The 20313-nt window shown below is 41.9% G+C and overlaps 1 protein-coding gene and 1 long non-coding RNA gene across 5 annotated transcripts in view; both read left to right on the forward strand.

Annotated features, from left to right (window-relative positions):
- The window catches only part of LOC143664219 (uncharacterized), an 80375-nt gene extending 64249 nt beyond the window's left edge, over positions 1 to 16126 (forward strand). For all 4 annotated transcript variants that reach the window (XR_013166375.1, XR_013166376.1, XR_013166377.1 and 1 more), the window contains 3 exons: positions 12596 to 12844; positions 13125 to 13285; positions 13725 to 16126. This is a non-coding gene — a long non-coding RNA (uncharacterized LOC143664219). The remainder of the gene's footprint in view (positions 1 to 12595; positions 12845 to 13124; positions 13286 to 13724) is intronic.
- LOC143664641 (olfactory receptor 14C36-like) lies at positions 1137 to 2343 on the forward strand. The gene has a single exon (XM_077138112.1). It carries the CDS (start codon positions 1174 to 1176, stop codon positions 2107 to 2109), a length of 936 nt encoding a protein of 311 aa, XP_076994227.1. The 5' UTR covers positions 1137 to 1173; the 3' UTR covers positions 2110 to 2343.
- Positions 16127 to 20313: the final 4187 nt, after the last annotated feature.

Consider the following 20313-nt stretch of genomic DNA (forward strand, 5'->3'; position numbering starts at 1 on the left):
ACTAGTTGGCAGCCTGGGATGGACCTGTAAAAGGAAGTGCTCAGATTTTATAAGAAGCGGGGATTGTTGAAGTGGAACACAATCAAACACAGTAGGATCAGGAATTTTGTGGAAAAAATAGAAAATGTGGAAATGGATTTTCTGAGTAGACAAAACTGTGTTTGAATGGCTGCTCTTTCATTTATATTTATTTGAAATAACAAGACTTTGGACTTTTCATTCATATGTTTTTTTTTCCATTTTAATATTGCCTATGTTACTTCACAATTTGTAGAGTTATAATGAGAAGGTTTGCACAATGTGAGTAGTATAGACTACACATGACATTCTAGGTGATTAAAAAAGTTGTGCATATTATCCAATCTGTTGCTTATGGTATTTAGGCTAAGAAAGAAAAAAAATAAAATGCAAAGAACTAATAAGCAATTTACGTAAGGAGGGAGAGAAAGAGAGCATGAATAGAGGCAGAGAGAGAGAGAGATAAGGAGGAAGGTTAAATAATCAAACATTAAGAGAAAGTTTAAAATCAGTACATATGAGGAGGAGACATATGTAGCCAATAAGGAGGTGGTCATCAGACAGAGAGATTTTGAGGATGAATTTCCAAATGAAATCAATATCAAGTCATACAGTAGAAACAGAAATAAAAATAATTTTATTGCTAGTGGGCAAATAAAAGATTTCCACCATACATAAAGTTTTAAAGGTTCTGATACAGTAGTAGCCCCCTACATTTATTCAGATTGTGTTTGGTCATCATCCAATGATGTGTTGATATTTATAGAATATGGCCAAAGAGCCCCTCTATACCATCAATTTTCCTATTTATCAACTCAAATATTCTCACAGGAAAACTTTGACCTACAATTACAATGATGTATAGGTGGTTCTTGATTAAAATTTAACCAAATATGGGCACAGGTTTTAAAGGATTAAATTTAATTTGCTACCCTTACACTGTAAACAAGACATGCAAGCAGGGAAACTAAAGGACCACAAGGCATCACTAGGATCACTATGCTATTTCCTAATAGTTCATGGGAACTACAAAGAATAAATTTGTATAAATATGTGTTCATGAATGTATTTGGGCTAATTTCCTTCCTCATGTTGATTCTCCATATTGTTTAAGGATTATGTGCTTTGCCCATATTCAAGGCAAATTACCTAAAGATGTTCAACTCTACAATGGAGAATGGATTCCTGCTTACACGATTTTCTGATGTGTGGGAGTACAGAATCTTGCATGCCATGCTCTTCCTGCTGATGTACTTGGCAACCCTGATGGGAAACCTTCTCATTGTCACCATAACGACCTTCAACAAGAATCTTCACACCCCCATGTACTTCTTCCTCAGGAATCTGTCTGTCTTAGACATGTGCTACATTTCTGTCACTGTCCCCAAGGCCTGTGTCACCTTTCTCACTGACAACAGGACCATCTCAGGGGCTGGGTGTGCAACTCAGATCTTCATGGTTTTCTTTTGTGGGTTTGTGGAGGTGCTGTTCCTCACCTCCATGGCCCATGACCGCTATGTGGCCATCTGCCAGCCCCTCCACTACCCCATGATCATGAACCGTCGGGTCTGTGTCCAGATGACACTATTCTCTGTGCTCAGTGGTGTGGCCTACTCTGGGTTCCACACTGGGAACACATTCCGGCTGCACTTCTGTCAGTCCAATGTGGTCCATCAGTTCTTTTGTGATATCCCCTCTCTACTGAAGCTCTCCTGCTCTGACACCTTCAGCAATGAAATTTCAATTTTTATCTCTACAGCAGTGATTGGTGGTGGCTGCTTTGTCTTTATTATCAGGTCTTATGTTTACATATTTTCTACTGTGCTCAAGTTTCCAACCAGTGGAGAGCAGGGAAAAGCCTTCTCCACCTGTGTCCCTCACATCCTCGTGGTGTCTGTCTTTCTCAGCTCTGGTGTTGCTGTGTATATAAAGCCAATCTCCTCCTCACGCACAATTCAGGACATGATCACCTCTGTGTTCTATTCTATAGTCCCTCCTTTCCTGAATCCTATTATCTATAGTCTTAGAAACAAACAGATAATGGAGGCTATGAAGAAAGTTTTGAAGAGAATGCTTTATTCAGGAAAGTGAATGGATAATTCTTTCAGACAATCCTATACTGATGATGTGTGTTGCAAAAGCCATCAATATGGACTGTCTTGCCTATTTCCAACTTTTGGGACCCTGACTTCCTTCTCTAAGCCACCAATCAAAGCAATCTAGACTTTCTAAGAACTATAAAGCTCTTCAATTTTTCCAGAATAGCCCCCCTTATCCCTCTAAAAATCCATTTCAACATGCTTGGTAATTGCAAATGCAGCACCCTCCCACTCCTTTGGTACCAAAATCTGTTCTAGTTTGCTAAACAAAACTTTTTAAGTGACTTGAGATCTTCTAAAGTTAGACTATCTAAACTGTTAATAACAATGAATTGGCCTTCTTAGAGTAGGTTCTCTTTGTATATTATTCCAGCAAAAAAAGCAATAAAAAAAGACAGTTCCAAACCAGTACTGATGGCAGTGTTCACTCCCAGTGAACTCCTGTATGACTGGAACCACATTATACCAAACTGTCATATATAAATCATAACAATATTTTCAAGCAAGAAAAAAACACTTTTTATGTAAAAACTCCATATACATGGAACTACGTTTCTGGTTGGAAGTAACTCTGTAACATCTAAGAACACACATGGTTATTTAATACTTTCTTATAATATTGTCAAATGATGGAGAAATTGATTTTTTTAGATTGTAAAAATGGCACAGGAAATACCAGGTGCTGTTAATCTGCAAGTCAGATCTCTCAGTTTTTGCAGATATTATCTATTACACAGGAATTCCTACCCAATGAGATGCTCAAAATCATGGCATTACTTTAAAAAATAAAAGTTTTCTGCAGTGTCCTTGGCCATTTTTTACCTCTTTGGTACTTTCTTCTCAGTCACCCCATGGCTTCCTCTTTCCCTATTTCACCTTTAGGTGTGGGGGACACTAGGCTCATTTTCTTCTCAGTTCACATTGTTTTTCCGTTATCTCATATACCTGTGGGCTTCAGATTCTCTAGGCTGGTGACTCTCAGATTTACAACCATCAGTTTTCTTCTGAGCTCAAGATATATATATATATATTATATCTCACCCTGCTGACTCATACCAGAAATCTAGAAATCACCCTCCATTCTCTCCCAAACGTTTCTCCTCATATCTAGTTACCAGGTTCAATATATTTTATATCCAAAATACACTTTCATCCATCTATCTCCCCTTTCCTTCTTCCCCCACCTAGTCCAGTCGATTATCATGTCTTGCTTGGTCAAGGACTTCCTACTTGAATCTCCCCACCCCCACTCCATTCTTCCTTTCACAGCCAAAGTGATCTTCAGAAATCCCAGCCTGATCTTCCCTGACTCTCCACATGAGAGATGAATGCCTTGTTCCATAGTCTCATTGTGCATTGTACTTTTAAGCGTTATTACAGCTACATTTAAATGAGTGTTAGCGCAATGATTTGTTTCTCTTATCAGGCTTTATTCTGTAGCAGGTAGAATCTATCTTTTATTCATCAAGAATACTTATTAATGACTGAGTGAAAAAAACTCAGATCAGAAATAAATAAAATTTTTAATAAAGGCAAAAAAATCTAACCATTTAAAATGATGGGTAAGGGAACAATGAATTGAAGTTGTAGAAAAGTGGAGATATGTATCTAAGGGCATGTTGTCAGGAATAGAGTCTGAAAATTCAGATGATCCTCTTGTATGTAGGTGGCCAATATTAGATGTTCATCATCTGTCATGGTATTTTGAAATACTCATTAATTCATGCTTCCAACAAAATTATTTTTGAACAAATAGTGACAGTATGAGGTTCTATGTGCTAAGTATACAACAGTGAATTTTAAAGTAACATCAAAATTAGAAAAGTTATTTATTTATCATTTGGATTTTGATGGTAGCAAGAAAGGTAAAAAGAAAAACCAGGTACACAATATAAGTTGAGGAAATGGGGATGATCCAGGATGGTACCAAGATATTTTGTTCTTCCCCAGGTAGAGCTCAGGAGTGTTGGAAGAGTGGGGAAGGTGACAGGTAAATGGGATGGGTGAGTTTCTTAAAGATCGAAAATCTCCTTATCTTCCAAATGACAATCTTCTTCCCCATTGGCTTCCTCAGTCAAACTTCCTCAATCTCTTTCCTCAAAAGTCACAGGGCAATTTGGACCTTTACCTGTTTGAGAAGATACGCTGAAATCTTTACAGATGTCTTCATTCAGTAACCTAATGTCAGACAGATATTCCAGGAAATAGAAAACCAACTAAAACAGTACCCAAAAAGCAAAGCAAAGTTGTTGTCTGCTAACATAAATATAACATAAATATAGTTTTAAAGGACAATACAGCATACAACCAAATATTTAATTAAAGGTATAAAAATTGAAGCATTATTCAAAATATTAAAATGGAAGCAATCAAAAGGATGAAAAATAGATGGCATGAAACTCCTTGTTATTAAATTGCATTATCTAAATACCTGTATTGTGTGTTATTCAACTAAGTATATCTGTGTGCAATTTGACACCAGTTTTGGGGGAAAGGACTTCTAGTGAATATAGAAAAGGTATTAGAGATCATTGAAAATGTCTCGGTGCTTGATTAAAGATTGGTCATCTAATATCTGTCTTTATATTTAATTTTATCAAAATATTCATTCATAATAAAGATTATATACTAGTATTATAATTATTGTTAAATAATTATGATTATAATTATTATTATTTTGGGATTGGAGAACCTTCATAAGTTAGCATAAATGAAAAATGAACACAATACATGGTAAACACTTTCAAGGGGTTAAAGGAATAATACAATAAAAACAAAATCTCCTTTCAATTCTAGAACCCCTGCTATAGGTAAACACATTCATTTTACTTTCAAGAGACATGCACAAAGATACACACATCACCCATTTTTAAAAGAAAACTACTGTATTTCCAAAGTCATTCCAGGATTCTCTATGCAAATTGTTTTTAAAAGCAGAATGAAATTTATGTTGTATATAATGCTGCCCATATAAGAATAGCATTCATGGAAGCATTTTGCAAGATGGAGAAAGTGGCATGTTGGTTGGATGTTTGGAAGAAATAAAGCATGTTGATACTTGTAGGTAGGGCAAAGCACCCTCAGAAAGACAAAAAAACAACTGTGAGCCAAAGTGAGGAGATGAATAAGGCATGTCGTATTTGGTTACAACAGTCATTTTTAGACTAAGTTTGTTGGATCTCAAGGTGGCAAGGTGGGTTAAGACAAGAGCTGAGAAATGTAACTCACGATTCTAGAATATCCTGTCATGCAGACTAAAGAGTATAGACACTATCTGACATTGTATGAATACTGAAACTATAGAGAAGTTCTTTGGAGTATTATATTATCCGTATTCTGTATAATACCTTCTGGATAAAAATAAGACAGGAACCTGCTGCACAAGTCTAGCAAGGAAGAACTAACACCTGAAATACATAGGTGACAAATAAATTAAGAAATTTAATGAGGAATATTTCCAGGTAGGTCTAGAGGGAAGTTGAGGGGAAAATATCATACACCTTGACTTATACAAATAGTAATAAAACGCTAATATTTGCAATTTATTACACTAAAGTAGTACTTACATTATACTTGCCAGTAGAGCAAAGAACAGTTTCACCCACTGTTCTGGTTTGCTAGCTGCTGGAATGCAATACACCAGAAATGGAATGATTTTTCAAAGGGGAATTTAACAAGTTGCTAGTTTACAGTTCTAAGGCTGAGAAAATGTCCCAATTAAAACAAATCTAGAGAAAAGTCCAATCAAAGGCATCCAGAGAAAGATACCTTGGTTCAAGAAGGCTGATGAAGTTCAGGGCTTCTCTCTCAGCTAGAAGGGTACATGGTGAACATGGCATCATCTGCTAGCTTTCTCTCCTGGCTTCCTGTTTCATAAAGCTCCCTGGGAGGCATTTTCCTTCTTTGTCTCCAAAGGTTGTTGGCTGGTAGACTCTCTGCTTTGTGCTGCTGCAGCATTCTCTGCTCTCTCTGAATTGTTCTCATTCTCCAAAATGTTTCCTCTTTTATTGGGTTCCAGTAAACTAATCAAGACCCACCCAAATGGGTGGAAAATATCTCCAATTAATCCAGTTTAACCACTTTTGATTGAACCACATCTCCAGAGAGATGAACTAATTACAGTCTCAAATATGCAATACTAAGCAGGGATTAGAGGAAACAGCTGTCTTTACAAAAAGGGATTAGGATTAAACATGGCTTTTCTAGGGTAGATACATCTTTCAAACTAGCACATTCCATTCTCTGGACCCTAGTGAACATATTTTTTCAATACACAAAATACATTCATTCCAGCAGAATATCAAAAATCCTTACACGATTTCGGTAGGAATACAAATGAAATACAAAGTTAGAAACACTACAAACTTCTATCAAAGTTAGTTATAGGCATGGTCTGTTCTCAGGCAAAGTTCTCCTCTGGCTCTGGACCTATAAAAACTCAAAACAACTTATTTGCTGCCAACAAACAAAGGAGGAAAATTCATAGGATGCATATACACATTTCCATAGGAAGGAAGGAAAACAGGGTTCCCTGGACCCCTACAGTTTCAAAAACCTGCAGGGTAAAGACCATTAGATTTCAAAGCTTGAGAGTCATTTACCTTCAGGGCTTTAGAAAGCAGCTGTCCCACCCTTGCCAAAGTCCTAGGCAGAGGCCTGCCTCTCTCCGAATGTAAACTCGGGGGACTTTGGGAAGACCCAACTTTTTCTCAGCTCCACCCTCTCCAGAGATTGGGGATGCACCTGGGCTCTCTGTCATTTCTGGGCACATGCTCAACCCCTCCATTTTGTGGCAGCCAGGCTCTCTCCCAACCCTAAGAAATGTGCTTCACCCTCTACAAGGCTTGAGCAGCAGGACTCTTCCACTGCAATGAGGTGGAAGGCCCATCCTCTGCCATTGAAGCAAACTCACCCTCTCCACGTGCTTGGGTAGATCCACCCTCCTGGCCTGAGGCTTCTTGACTTCAGACCCTGGCTCCATGGTTTTGCCTCTGAAGTTATTTTTCATCCAATGTGTCCATTCTCTGAGCCCCCAGTTCAGACTGGTAGCAGCTCTGTTTATACAGGGTCCCACAGCACTCTTGTTGGTTTTCTCTACAGTAGCCTTGGATCATGCCCATCAGACAAGGAATTTCCACAAGACCTTCCTGGATAACTCCATGTCTCATCCTGGCTTTCTCTGAAATGCCTGACTGGTTCCACATTTGTTCACATCCTCATGGTGGGCGCTATTCTCTGGGGTCTCCCTTCCAGGGAACCCACAATTCACAAGAATATCAACTTCTGGTTTCTTTGTACCCAAAACTTCAATTCTCAACTTATCTCTTTTCTGTTGCATTTCACTACAAGCTGTGAGGAGAAATCAGGCTGCACTTTCCACATTTAATTTGGAAGTCTCTTCTGCTAAATATCCAAATTTATGGCTTTTAAAATCTGCCTTCCAGCCAAAGCCACAAGTCAATTTTGCCAAGTTATCTGCTGTTTTAAAACAAGGATTACATTCCTTCAGTCTGCAAAGGCACACCCCTCATGTCTGGGTAGAGCCTGCTCTGAGGTATCTTTAGAGTCCATGTTTCTACCAACAGTCTCTTCAAAGCATTCTAGGACTTCTCTATCAGACTTCTCACAACTTCTCTAGATTCTTCCCCTTATCCATTTAAAAAGTCTGTTCCAACATGTTCGGTATCTGCAAACTGCAGCAGCATCCCACTCTCAGTACCAAAATTTGTTCTAGTTTCTTAGCTGCCAGATGCAATATACCAGAATTGGAATGGCTTTCAAAAAGGGGAATTTAATAAGTTGCTAGTTTACAGTTCTGTGCTGATCTCCCTGATTACCCTCCTCAGGCTGTGCTATGATCAGGGACTAAAATGTTAAGACCTGGCACAGCACTGAGCACCAGGAACCTGCTCAAGCCTCCTGCCTATACAAATACTTTGAGCAGTAACTCCTGTATAACCCCTGTAAAGTGAAGAGCCCGATCAGTTGAAGGTTACTCCCTCATTCTGACAGCTACATGAGTCTCCAGACACAAAGTAGGCTTCTCCTCATACAAGGAGACCTTTCCACTGCAGCCTCATGAGCACCAACCATGGTTCCAGCAGGCCACATTAGCACTGATGTGGAACAGCTCTCCTGGGATGTTATTCACAAATAGAAACCATTTGCAAAATGAAATATGTCCCCATCAATCCATGGGAAACAGAAGTGCCAAGACTAACGTCTTTCCTGGGCTTGGGAGAAGGCAAGGGAATCTGTTTCACTTGCAGCTGATTTTATAATGTCTTCCCCTCATAATGGCCTTTTATTGCTTTTAGACACATTCAGGCTTGTCCTTGGTTAAAAAGCAACACAGCCATTTGTTTAACTAGTGGTGATGGCTGTCTGCTTTGTTAGGCACCATTCTAAGTTCTGGAGAGAGAGTCACAGCTGCCAAGCAGTATAGGTCTCTTGTACTGGCAAGGAAAACTCAGAGAAAAATATTTAAGTCAAATGACATCTTATCTCACCACCCACAGATCACCATCATTAATAACCGGGTATCACGGGGTCCTCCATTGTTCCTAGAGGGAATGCTTCATCCCTGCCACAGGGGCCCTCCAGGGAAGGAGGCCTTGCATCCACCCACATGAAGCCCTCAGAGGATGACTCCTGCAGTCACTAGAGTGTTTACCACAACTTCCAACATTGACAGCAAAGCAAGTCCCTGGCCCAGATGCACTTCCACCTAAGTCCTGATGCTGATGCTTTTCCAAACTTTCCCATGTGAGTGTATTCCACTTAGGGGCATATTGATTGTTTAGAGTATTTTGATATAAAGGGCTAGGGGATGGATCACTGAGATTAGACTATTAGGGAACAATTGAAGGAAGTTCATGTCAGAAAAGGGAATTACTGAGAGAGATGTATTCTTAATACCTTACATAGGAAACCCAGTTTATAACATATTTTCAGTTCCCACATTTGGACTGATCCTCAGCCCACCCTTAAAGTGTACAGCCAATCTTTAGAATTTTTTCATTATCCTAATGCTCATTTTCATGATACAAAAATCAGCAGGTTTCCCATGATACATTGAGAAGACATGGTTTGAATTCAGATTTCTGATTATAAATGTCCAACTCCTCCCATTGTACTTTACCTCCCAGCACAAGACTTGAGCATGTGTTGTCCAGGTTGAGTCAAAGACACTAGTGCTGAAGGGTACAAGGACCCAGCAGAGACCTTCATCGTTGCCCCTACTCTCACTGTTCTGAAGTTTTCCAATAAGCTAGAGGAGGTGGTAGAACATGTACAGTCATTGAGTGCATGGACTCCTCCTCACTCAGTTTGTAATCCTGGAGAGGATATCTCAACACAGTAACCTCATCCATCAGGGGACCATTATATTTATTTCACAGTATAGTTGAGACTATTCCATCAGTTAATATATTAATTCCTTGATTGATGGACTACACATGGTATGGTTCATTATAAGACATTTACTGGTTATCTTATTATTAGTCTTGTAATTTTTAGTAAGTGTATTATCATTTTCATTTTGAAAATTTTGAGAGGATAAGGAAGAAAGACAATGGAGCTCACAAAAAACAGATACTATACTAAAAACTGAGAACAAGGAGTCCTGGGTCACAGGCTCTTTAACATAAGGTTGAGGCACTAGTGGATACAGAATTTTCTCTTTTTCCCCCTCGATTGATCAAATCTCTCTGTTCTGCACACAGTAATTGTGTGTCAACCACACTCAGCACATACCAATTCTACAAGATGGTGTTTTCCTTTTACATGTGCTCCCCAATGTTTAAACTCCTGAAAGAACAACTTGCTCAAGGAAATAATTTAATCGAGTCCCTATAAAAGCCATTTCTGAACAGTGTTAATGATTCCCCACATTCTTGAATTGCTCTGAGGTCCCTCTTGGAGCAGACTCTCAAATGCAGTGAGGTTGCATAATCTTCTAGATCTTGAGCCAGCTAAGGACTTTCTCCATTGACATGGCTCTGATCAGCTTGGATTTGGACCATGTAATCCAGCTCTTCACACATGAGGCTCTGAGTCTGTATTTCTGAAAGTGCAGGACATCCACCTCAGAATCATCTTGAACATTCTTAAATTGCTCTCCCTTGGAACTTTGAAAATGGGACTCCAGGAACCTACTTTTAATGTACACTTCTGGCTCATTCCATCCAAAAGTTAGTGAAGGCTCCAGGATAAATCAGAGTCTAAAACAAATCTTTTCCTTGAGCACAGCTTTCCCAAAATGAATCCTCACATTTGGCATTTGTATTTGATCTCTGACAGGGATAATGTGAGGTAGAAGTATTGAAAATCCATGAGTGAACATTGGAAAGACATGAAGCGGCAGATGGCAGAGCATATATGAGAGTGGCAGGCGATGTGTGTAGGGTCTGGGCAGGGAAAGGAGGAAGTTCAGGTAGAATATTAATGACATGGAGGATTTTAGCCCAGTGCTTTGATCTCTAGCCCAGTGGAAGCCCACCATGACCCTAGTGGAGGGACTGCATACTTCCATGCAGAAATGGGGTCACGCAAGCTACTTTAACAGGATGATCTAATCTGAGATGGCAAGAAAGTGAGTCCAAAGATTCTCATTATTGTGCAGGAGCTGGGTGGTGGTGTGTGATGGAGAATGATGACACAGGTTGCTGTCAAGCAATTTTGGTGGTCATTAGAGGAGACATTCAGGGGACAGGGTTCTGTCAAGATTCCCAGGATACTGAAGGTGCAACTCTGCTCTGCAGTAGTTTCCCCATTCATGTTTACTGTGGACAGTGTCCTCTTCTCCATTTCTTAGCATGCTCAAACCCTCTCTGATAATGGTCTGCAGATACCACGACATTGAAGTCTCAGGGTAGGCTTGGGATAATGCCTGCAGATTGTATTTGGATTAAATTCCAAGTTTTAGGGTCTTTTCAGTCAGTGCCTTGCTCTACCATCAGATCCATATCTCTCTTGGTGGATACGGATTTGGAGGCTAGTTGAATAGATCTTAAGAGTCCACCACTCCTTAGGAAATCATGACCAGAAATAATTTCCTATTATTCCAAAGGAGGCAGAGTTGGAAGAGTTTCATTGGCGAAAGCCAGGGCCTCAGACATCCTCTGCATGGGTTCTTCAGCCCTTACCTCCATGTCTGCCCGTTAATCCCTTGGCTAAACACAAAGCCATGGCAAACAGATATGAACCACCTCATTAACACCATCCATTACCAAAACATTTCCATCATTCCAATAGGAAACATGTACATTGTAAGTGAAAACTAAACCCTTTCCTCAATGCTTGCATCCACTTTCTTCACAAGATCTTCACATGTCCTTGCTACGTCTACTGTTCCAAATCTCTAAGGCCCAGGCTAGGATTCCTAGATCTAGGCACTGATCACTGCATCCAGAACAAGCTTTTGAATGTTAGCTCTTCATATTTAGGTTATGACAGCAGTGTTTGAGGTAGGGTCCATTGGCCATATTGAATTCATCAATCTATACAAACATTGTTTTGTCCCACTAGGTCCTAGCAGAGGAAGGTGTAGTGGAAATACTTGAAGCTGTGAATCCATCTTGAGAATCCACCATACCATGGATGGCTCATTTTCTTCACATCCTTTTTAAGTTTTAGTGGGTGGTACCGTAGGTGAAAGGATGATAGAATGACCTCACTAGGTTACCCAGAATTGTGGCTGTTCACCTGAGAGAATAGCCTTTCTTAAGAAACGTTTTAACGAGAACCATGATAATCCATAAAAGAAAGCTCATTGACTTTTTAATTTTTGCTGATCTCTCATTCTCAGCTCCAGTGGACTAAGATTTCTTAGCAATATTTTTACCTTCCTCCAATGCTAGATTCATGGAGTTTGAGATTGAGGAAGAAAGACAGATGGAGATGTTGGAGGAGAGAAACCTTTCCTATTGCCTGCCATTTGCATACCTCTAAGGCTTGATCTTTAAGTGCCTCTCACTCTGTGGGAAGCCAGCAGCCAGGTATGGCTCACCACATTCCAGCAGAAAACAAGGGTCAAATGGGGTTACAGGATGTTAGCATTCACATGTGCTACATTCCCTTCAAGAAGAGGAATTTCACATTTCAAACATTTGGGTTTCAAGAAAAACCCACAAGAATCTTGGTTCTCAGCAACACTTTCTCATGGAGTTATCAATTTTGGCAATGATCATAACTAATCTCTCACCTGGACTGTCAATTGGGGGGACATATATTATACTTATGATATCTTAAAATATTGAAGGGCTCACCTTTCCTTGAACAGTGACTCTCTCCAAGATATTTCATCACTGACATCTTCACTCATGTTTCATGCAGCTTTATGTAATCTAACCCTTTACAGAGCCTGTTGCTGTCCCTAAAATATTGGTATTTTGAGCATGTGTTGAAATATAAGAGCTGAAAACTCATGCAAATTTCTCTACCTGATTTTCAACCTACCTTCTGTGTCCATTCCAAAGAAGGCAACCCCAAGGTGCAGTGTCCCCCCAAAATGGCAAAACAAACACTGGCAGAGTCTGAAGATGAAGGCACCCAAGGAGATTCCACTTGAAGCCAGAAGAGAGTACAAAGTCATCACGACTGGTTGGAGGCCCTTTGTCCTCAGTCTCTGGAAAGACAGACGGGAATGGGCAGAGGAAGACCATGAGCAGGAGCAGGAAGAGCGTGGAATGTATCCAGACCCAGAACTCCTGAGCTACTTTGAAAAGGTGGGTGCAAAGAAAGATTTTGTCATCAAGGTGTTCTGGGTCTGTGGGTTTGGTGGCTAGCAGATTAGCAAGTCTTGTCACTGGCAGTAAGTTACGTTCTGTGCTTCTGCCACAGGCCATTTGTACTAAGGTCTATTCTTTGGCTCCTGAGCAGAGTGTGTGTGCATATGCATGCTTTTTTGTATGTATGTGAGGATATATAGGTGGTGGTGGTGATGGTTAAAAACAACCAGAGTGCAGATTATGGTGAAGTTTCAAGGCTTGTACTCTTGGCTTGTAGATTGAAATTTACACTTAATAAGGATGCTCACTCCTTTTTCCAAATGCAGACTGTCAGTAACCCTGGATTCCTAGAAAAATTGTTTTCCCATGTGGCACATATAGATTTCTTGGCCCTAATAGAAGAGCTGCAAAAAAGAGGAAGGACTCACTGTCACACAGGTAAACCTAGGGTTGAAAGGAACATCACAACATAAACTCCAAATGAGGGTGGGTAACGGTGGCTCAGCGGCTGAATTCTTGCCTGCCATGCCAGAGACCTGGGTTTGATTCCTGGTGCCTGCCCACATCAAAAACAAAATCCAAATGATATTGTCTCTAACTACATTGTCTTGGATTTTGTAGCTCCTTTAGAAAAATGGAGCAGCTGTGGGGACAAATTGGTGAACCTGTAGGCAGGAGAAAATGGAGAAATGTAAGGACAGAGTAATAAGGGCTGAAAGTTTGGAAATAATGCACAGGAAGATGGGCATAATGAGCTATAGTATCTGCACTTGAAATAGCTGCCTAGTACCAACTGCAATCAACTCGAACATCATACAGCATCCTTATCATACAAAGTTATTAAGAGCTACTAATTGCCCATTTTCCTTCCTCACAGCTGATTGAGAAATGTCCCCTGGCCTCAAAAGATGGAAAGGGTGTGAAAGTCCTCCGAAGTTATGATGTATTCATTGGGCTCAATGACTTCAACGTGTGAGAAGAGCCATAGAGTGGCCTGCAGAGATGACCATGACATCCTTCTAGGGGATGAAATTAGTGCTAATGCCCCACACTGTGAGAGCAGAGCAGACAACCGCTTGAGAAACCCTGGAGATCTTGCTGTGTCTCCAAGGACACAGAACATCCTTATAACCACACAACTCATGTCTCCTTCCAGTTCCCCTAGAATGGGAAACAGGGATGAGGAAGCTCAGTAAGAAACATATCTGCAAGTGAAACAGCCAGACCAGTAGACAGGTTCAGTGGAGATACGGATGAGAGCTACCAAGCCTTGCCTTCCTCTTGGAACCTGAGTCTTGTCTACTGCCATGAGGAGATTTCAAGGAACTTCTCCCTGCCTCAAGCCATCTCCTCACCAGAGTTCAAGGGGCCAAGCATCCATCTCAGAATATATCTTCTAAGGACAGAGGTCTTCAATCATACTCCACATCCTGCTGGCAAATTTCCAAAGAGAGCAGTTTTAGATATCCCATCTTCTGGTGAAAACATACCCCACCTAGAGACTGACTTTGGGGTCTCTGGGAGGCTATTCTTGGCACTGAGTTTGGTTCAAAACACTCAACCTCAAAAAAGAAAGTGTGACCTTGTTGTTGTTCATAGAAAGGAGAAGCACCTATGCAGAAAGCAGGAGTAGTAGAATCAAACTCTTCATTTCCCAGACCTTTCATGTTGGCATTACAGAGTAGGTTTTCCCCTGACTGTACCAAATTGACCCACAGGGACATTATCTCATGCCTGTACCATGACTCAGAAGTTCTAGAAAGTATGGTGTGGTCTGGAAAGGGATTCAAAGTTTTCTCAGATGGAAATGATCTCCTGGGTAGGGGATGAGAAGTGGTCCTTTTTGGTCAGATGTGTATCAAATTTAATAAAGTTAGTTCAGGTGGAAAATGCTGTAAGTGATGTAATATTCTCTAAACCCATCACTGATATTTGCTGTATTCAGGGAATGTGAAACAGGAAGTGTGGATGGTCACAGTTCTTTGGTTCCATAGGTGACAGGCAAGTTGTTATTTCTAGTTCCTCCTGGAGACAGGTTCACTTTCAGGATGTCCCCGGTAATGGCTCAGTTTCCATTAATCTCTTCTCTCATCTCCTGCTCACAAATAGTGGGTTGTGTGCTGGTGCTCTTCTTCTGTGCTGTTTTGGTAACAAACAGGTCCCAAGGTATACATTTCTTGTTCCCCTTGACACAAGTCCTGGCTCGACTGGTCCTCACATTATCTGTTAATGTTTTTGTGTTCTGCTTCTCTGAAAGATGAATAATGAGAGGTTCTATTATCCTCAGCACATCCAGCCCAACTTCTGTGTGGGTGGTTTGAGAAGAGATGAATAAGCCTGGCTTCCTATCAGCGCACAAGTGCCCTGAACAGGGCCAGAGTGGTTGAGCACTGGACCTAGGTGACCAGGTTACACTGTAGGGACCTATCAGAGTCCTGGAAATTCCTCTTCACTCTTATCACCTCCTGGGACTGGAGACTCTCCTTGTCCTGCAGCACTGCCTTCCCTTGCATGTGCTGAAGTCAGATGTGCACTTCCCGACAATAACCACTTCTTAAATTGAGGAAAATCTTCCTCCTACAAGTGTCACTGACTGTGCCCACTGCAAGATGACCAGGGTCTTCCTGGGCATCTGTGTGATCCAGGGTGGGAAATATCAGCTGAAATGAACTGAAGCTGGAGCAAATGGGCTCCCTATCCCAAAACAGGGTTCATTCTTTCTGCCCACCCCATGAGTGCTGGGTCCTCAAGAACTTCTCACTCTATGACATCCTCTCTGCTCTTCATCATCAGAAGAACATCCGGAAAGTAGTAATTCTCCAGAGAGCACTAGGGTGGACCAGGGACCACTCAGGGGTTGGCCATGGCCATTCAGTGAGCCTGGGCCCTGCTGGGCAACAGTGGGTCCTGGGAAGGAACAAGGCACGGTTGGAGTTCTAGGTCTCCCTGTAACCTGGGGTCATCTGTTCTCCCTCAGAATTGCTTTCCTTACCTGTTAGTTGCAGAGATGTGCCAAATGGGAGCCTGTTCAAATGTTTACTTCACACCAACACACCCCATTCAAATAAAATCTTAAAGGGGGCAAGTTGCCCTTGGAAATGAGAATGGGGCTCCAGTTGTGCCAACCTGATGGACTCAGCTCCTCAGAACCACAGGGCCCCACAGGGTTCAGAGTTACCCACCTTCAGAAGCTTTTATCTAAGCAGTCCAGTCCCTGGGAGGCTTCAATGAAGTGGATGTGTTCTTACTCCCATCCCACCATTCCCAACTGTCTTCTTCCATCTTTCCATCTCACAGGAACAGTTTCTGCCATTTTCAGCACAGGAGAAGCTTGCCAGCCAAAGCGGGAATAGAGCCTGTCTCTTCAGAATTCCCCATAAAAGGCTTTCTGTGATTAGATTAAGCATCACTCATTGCAGAAGACACTCCCATTTGGTTGATTACAAATGGAATCAGCTGTGGATGCAGCTGACATGACCGTGATCTAATTCTATGAAATGTCATCCTTGCAACAGACAGGCCAGCCCTTGCCAACCAGACAAACAGGCACCACCACTTGGCCAAGTTGACACATGAACCTGACCATGACAGTCCACCCCTTGTTAACTTGGCAGGTATATACATCACCTTAAACCATACCCAATTTCCAAATAAAAGCAATAAAACACACATTTTTCTTTTTACCTAACAATACACAATTGTCCTGCATATAACAGGAAGCACATTAAATCTCTCCAGAATAGAGTGCAAATCCTTGGGCAACATTCATTCTTAAACTTGATATTTTACAACTTAAATAGTATAACATGAACAAAACAGCATTACAGTCCTCATTTTTGTAACTGATCACGTGGTCGAAGTTCATATTTACCACGACCTTCTTCCACTACCTATTCCATGTTTCTTTTACCCTCAGCAAGCACTTCAGCTGGCTGTGGTTCTTTGCCTTGTGGGATGACTCAAACCTTCATTCCTGAAGTTTCAGAGCCATTGGTAGTCCTGCCTGGATTGAGTTGTTGTGGTTTTCCATTGATTTTAATCACAGGTCATGGTAGTACTAATAGATGCCCTAGGGGATCTCCTATATTCTAAGAAAACTCTTCTTTACCTCCATTATGTAGTTGCAGTCCTACTTCTTCTGATAGTCAGGGTCAATCACCCCCATGCAATAATGTAATCCCCTTCTTGGCTTGTTGATCCAGTGGCATAGGTAGCTCAAAGTGACTAGGTGGCAGTCTTAACTTCCAGGTCAGTGAAATCATTGTTGTTTCTCCTGGAGGAAGCACTCTCCGTTTTGGAACTAAAACCTGTCGACCAGCAGAGCACAGGGTCACAAGGAGAGGAAGCAAAAGTTTTCCTAGTGGTTCACTACGGGTAATAGTGAGTTGTACCACTCCCATTTCCACCCCTTGGGTCCTGGACCCATGGATCCTGGCCATGGGAGAAACTGCACCATACAGCAGAGGTGGATTCAGAGCATACAGAGCTTCCTGGAGAACATTACCCCAGCCTTTCAAGGTCTTGCCACCTAGTTGGCACCATACTTGAGTTTTCAAAGGGCTATTCCACCATTCTATCAATCCAGCTACTTCTGGATGATGGGGAACATGGTAAGACCAGAGAATTCCATGAGCATGTGCCCATTCCCTCACTTTATTTTCTGTGAAGTGTGTTCCTTGATCAGAAGCAATGCTATGTGGAATACCTTGAAGATGGATAAGGCATTCTGTAAGCACCTGGATGGTAGTTTTGCCTTAAGCATTGCGTTCAGGGAAAGCAAAACCATATCCAGAGTATGGGTCTATTCCAGTTAGAATAAATCACTGCCTCTTCCACGAGGAGAGTGGTCCAATGTAATCAACCTGCCACTATGTAGGTGGCTCGTCACCTCGGGGAATGGTGCCATATCGGGATCTGAATGTGGGTCTCTGCTGCTGGCAGATTGGGCTCTCAGTGGTGGCTGTAGCCAAGTCAGCCTTGGTGAGTAGAAGTCCATGTTGCTGAGCCCATGCATAACTTCCATCCCTACGATGATGACCACTTTGTTCATGAGCCCATTGGGCAATGACAGGAGATGCTGGGAAGTCCATGTTGCTGAGCCCATGCATAGCCTCCATCCCTACGATGATGACCACTTTGTTCATGAGCCCATTGGGCAGTGACAGGAGTTGCTGGGGAAAGAGGCTGACTGGCATCCAGAGGACGGGTCATCTTACCCACTTGATTATTAAAACGTTCCTCTGCTGAAGTCACCCTCTGGTGTGCATTCACAAGGGATGCATATATCTTCATGTTTTTAACCCACTCAGAAAGGTTTATCCACATACTTCTTCCCCAGCCCTCTTTGTCAGCAATTTTTCAACTATGGTCTTTCCAAGTCCCTGACCATCCAGCCAAACCGTTAGCAACCACCCATGAGTCAGTATACAAACACACCTCTGGCCAGGTTTTCTCCAAAGCAAAATGAACAAGGAGGTGCACCAGTAAAAGTTCTGCCCACTGGTAGGATTTCCCCTCACCACTGTCCTTCAAGGACACCCCAGAAAGGGGTTGTAATGTTGCAGCTGTCCACCTTCGGGTGGTACCTGCATATCATGCTGAAACATCTGCAAACCAGGCCTGAGTTTTCTCTTCCTCAGTCAATTCACTGTAAGGAACTCCCCAAGAGGCCAAAGCTCTGGTCTGGGGAAGAGAAGGTAATGTGGCAGTAGTGGAGACCATGGGCATTTGACCACTTCTTCATGTAACTTACTTGTACCTTCAGGATCTGCTCTGGCTCTATCTCATATATGCCATTTCCACTTAACAACAGAGTGCTGCTGCACATGCCCAACTTTATGTCTTGGTGGGTCAGACAACACCCAGCTCATGATAGGCAACTCAGGTCTCATGGTAACTTGGGTGGCCCATGGTTAAGCATTCAGTTTCTACTAAGGCCCAGTAGCAGGCCAAAAGCTGTTACTCTCCTTTTGTTTCTCAAAAGGAGAGTAGTTATCTGCAGCAGATGGTAAGGCTTTGCTCCAAAATCCTAAGGGTCTGTGTTGTGATTGTCCTATAGGTGCCTGCCAAAGGCTCCAGACAGCATCTCTATTTGCCACTGACACTTCCAGCACCATTGGATGTGCTGGATCATATGGCCCAGGTGGCAGAGCAGCTTGTACAGCAGCCTGGACCTGTCAGAGAGCCTCCTCTTGTTCAGGTCCCCACTCAAAACTAGCATTTTTTTTGGTCACTCAATAAATGGGCCAGAGTAACACACCCAAAGGATGAATATATTGTCACCAAAATCCAAAAACACCAACTAGGCATTGTGCCTCTTTTTTGGTCATAGAAAGGGCCAGATGCAGCAACTTATCCTTCACCTTAGAAGGGGTATCTTGACATGTCAGACACCACTAGACACCTAGAAATTTCACTGAGGTTGAAGGTCCTAGTATTTTTGTTGGATTTATCTCCCATCCTCTGACACGCAAATGCCTTAACAGTAAATCTAGAGTAGTTGCTACTTCTTGCTCACTAGGTCCAATCAACTTGACATCATCAATATAGTGGACCAGAGTGACGTCTTGTGGGAGCGAGAAATGATCAAGTTCTCTGTGGACAAGATTATGATATAGGGCTGGAGAGTTGATATGCACCTGAGGTAGGACAGTGAAAGTATGCTGCTGACCTTGTCAGATGAAAGCAAACTGTTTCTGGTGATTCTTACTAATAGCTGTTGAGAAAAAGGCATTTGCCAGATCAATAGCTTCATAGCAGGTACCAGGGGATGTATTGATTTGCTCAAGCAATGATACCATATCTGGAACAGCAGCTGCATTTGGAGTTACCACCTTGTTGAGCTTATGATAATCCACTGTCATCCTCCAAGACCCATCTGCTTTCTGCACAGGCCAAATAGGAGAGTTGAATGGAGATGTGGTGGGAATCACCACCCCTGCAAACTTCAAATCCTTTAGAGTGGCTGTAATCTCTGAAATCCCTCCAGAAATCCGGTATTGCTTCTGATTTACTATTTTGCTCAGTAGGGGAAATTCTAGTGGCTTCCACTTGGCCTTTCCCACCATAATAGCCCTCACTGCACGAGTTAGAGTCAATGTGGGGATTCTGCCATTGCTCAGTATGTCTATACCAATTATACATTCTGGAACTGGGAAAATAACTACAGGATGGGTATTGGGGCCTACTGGACCCACTGTGGGATGGACCAGAGCCAAAATTCCATTTATCACCTGGTCTCCATAAGCCCCCACTCTGACTGGTGGACCAGAGTGATGTTTTGTGTTCCCTGGAATTAATGTCACTTCTGAACCAGTGTCTAATAATCCCCCGAATATCTGATCATTTCCTTTTCCCCAATGCACAGTTACCCTGGTAAAAGGCTGTTGGTCTCCTTGGGGAAGGCTTGGAGGAAGATTAACATATAAATTTGTGGCAGTGTAACAGGATTGCCCCCAAAAGGGAAC

Source organism: Tamandua tetradactyla, chromosome 20 (assembly GCF_023851605.1).
Source record: "Tamandua tetradactyla isolate mTamTet1 chromosome 20, mTamTet1.pri, whole genome shotgun sequence".
Taxonomy (NCBI): domain Eukaryota; kingdom Metazoa; phylum Chordata; class Mammalia; order Pilosa; family Myrmecophagidae; genus Tamandua; species Tamandua tetradactyla.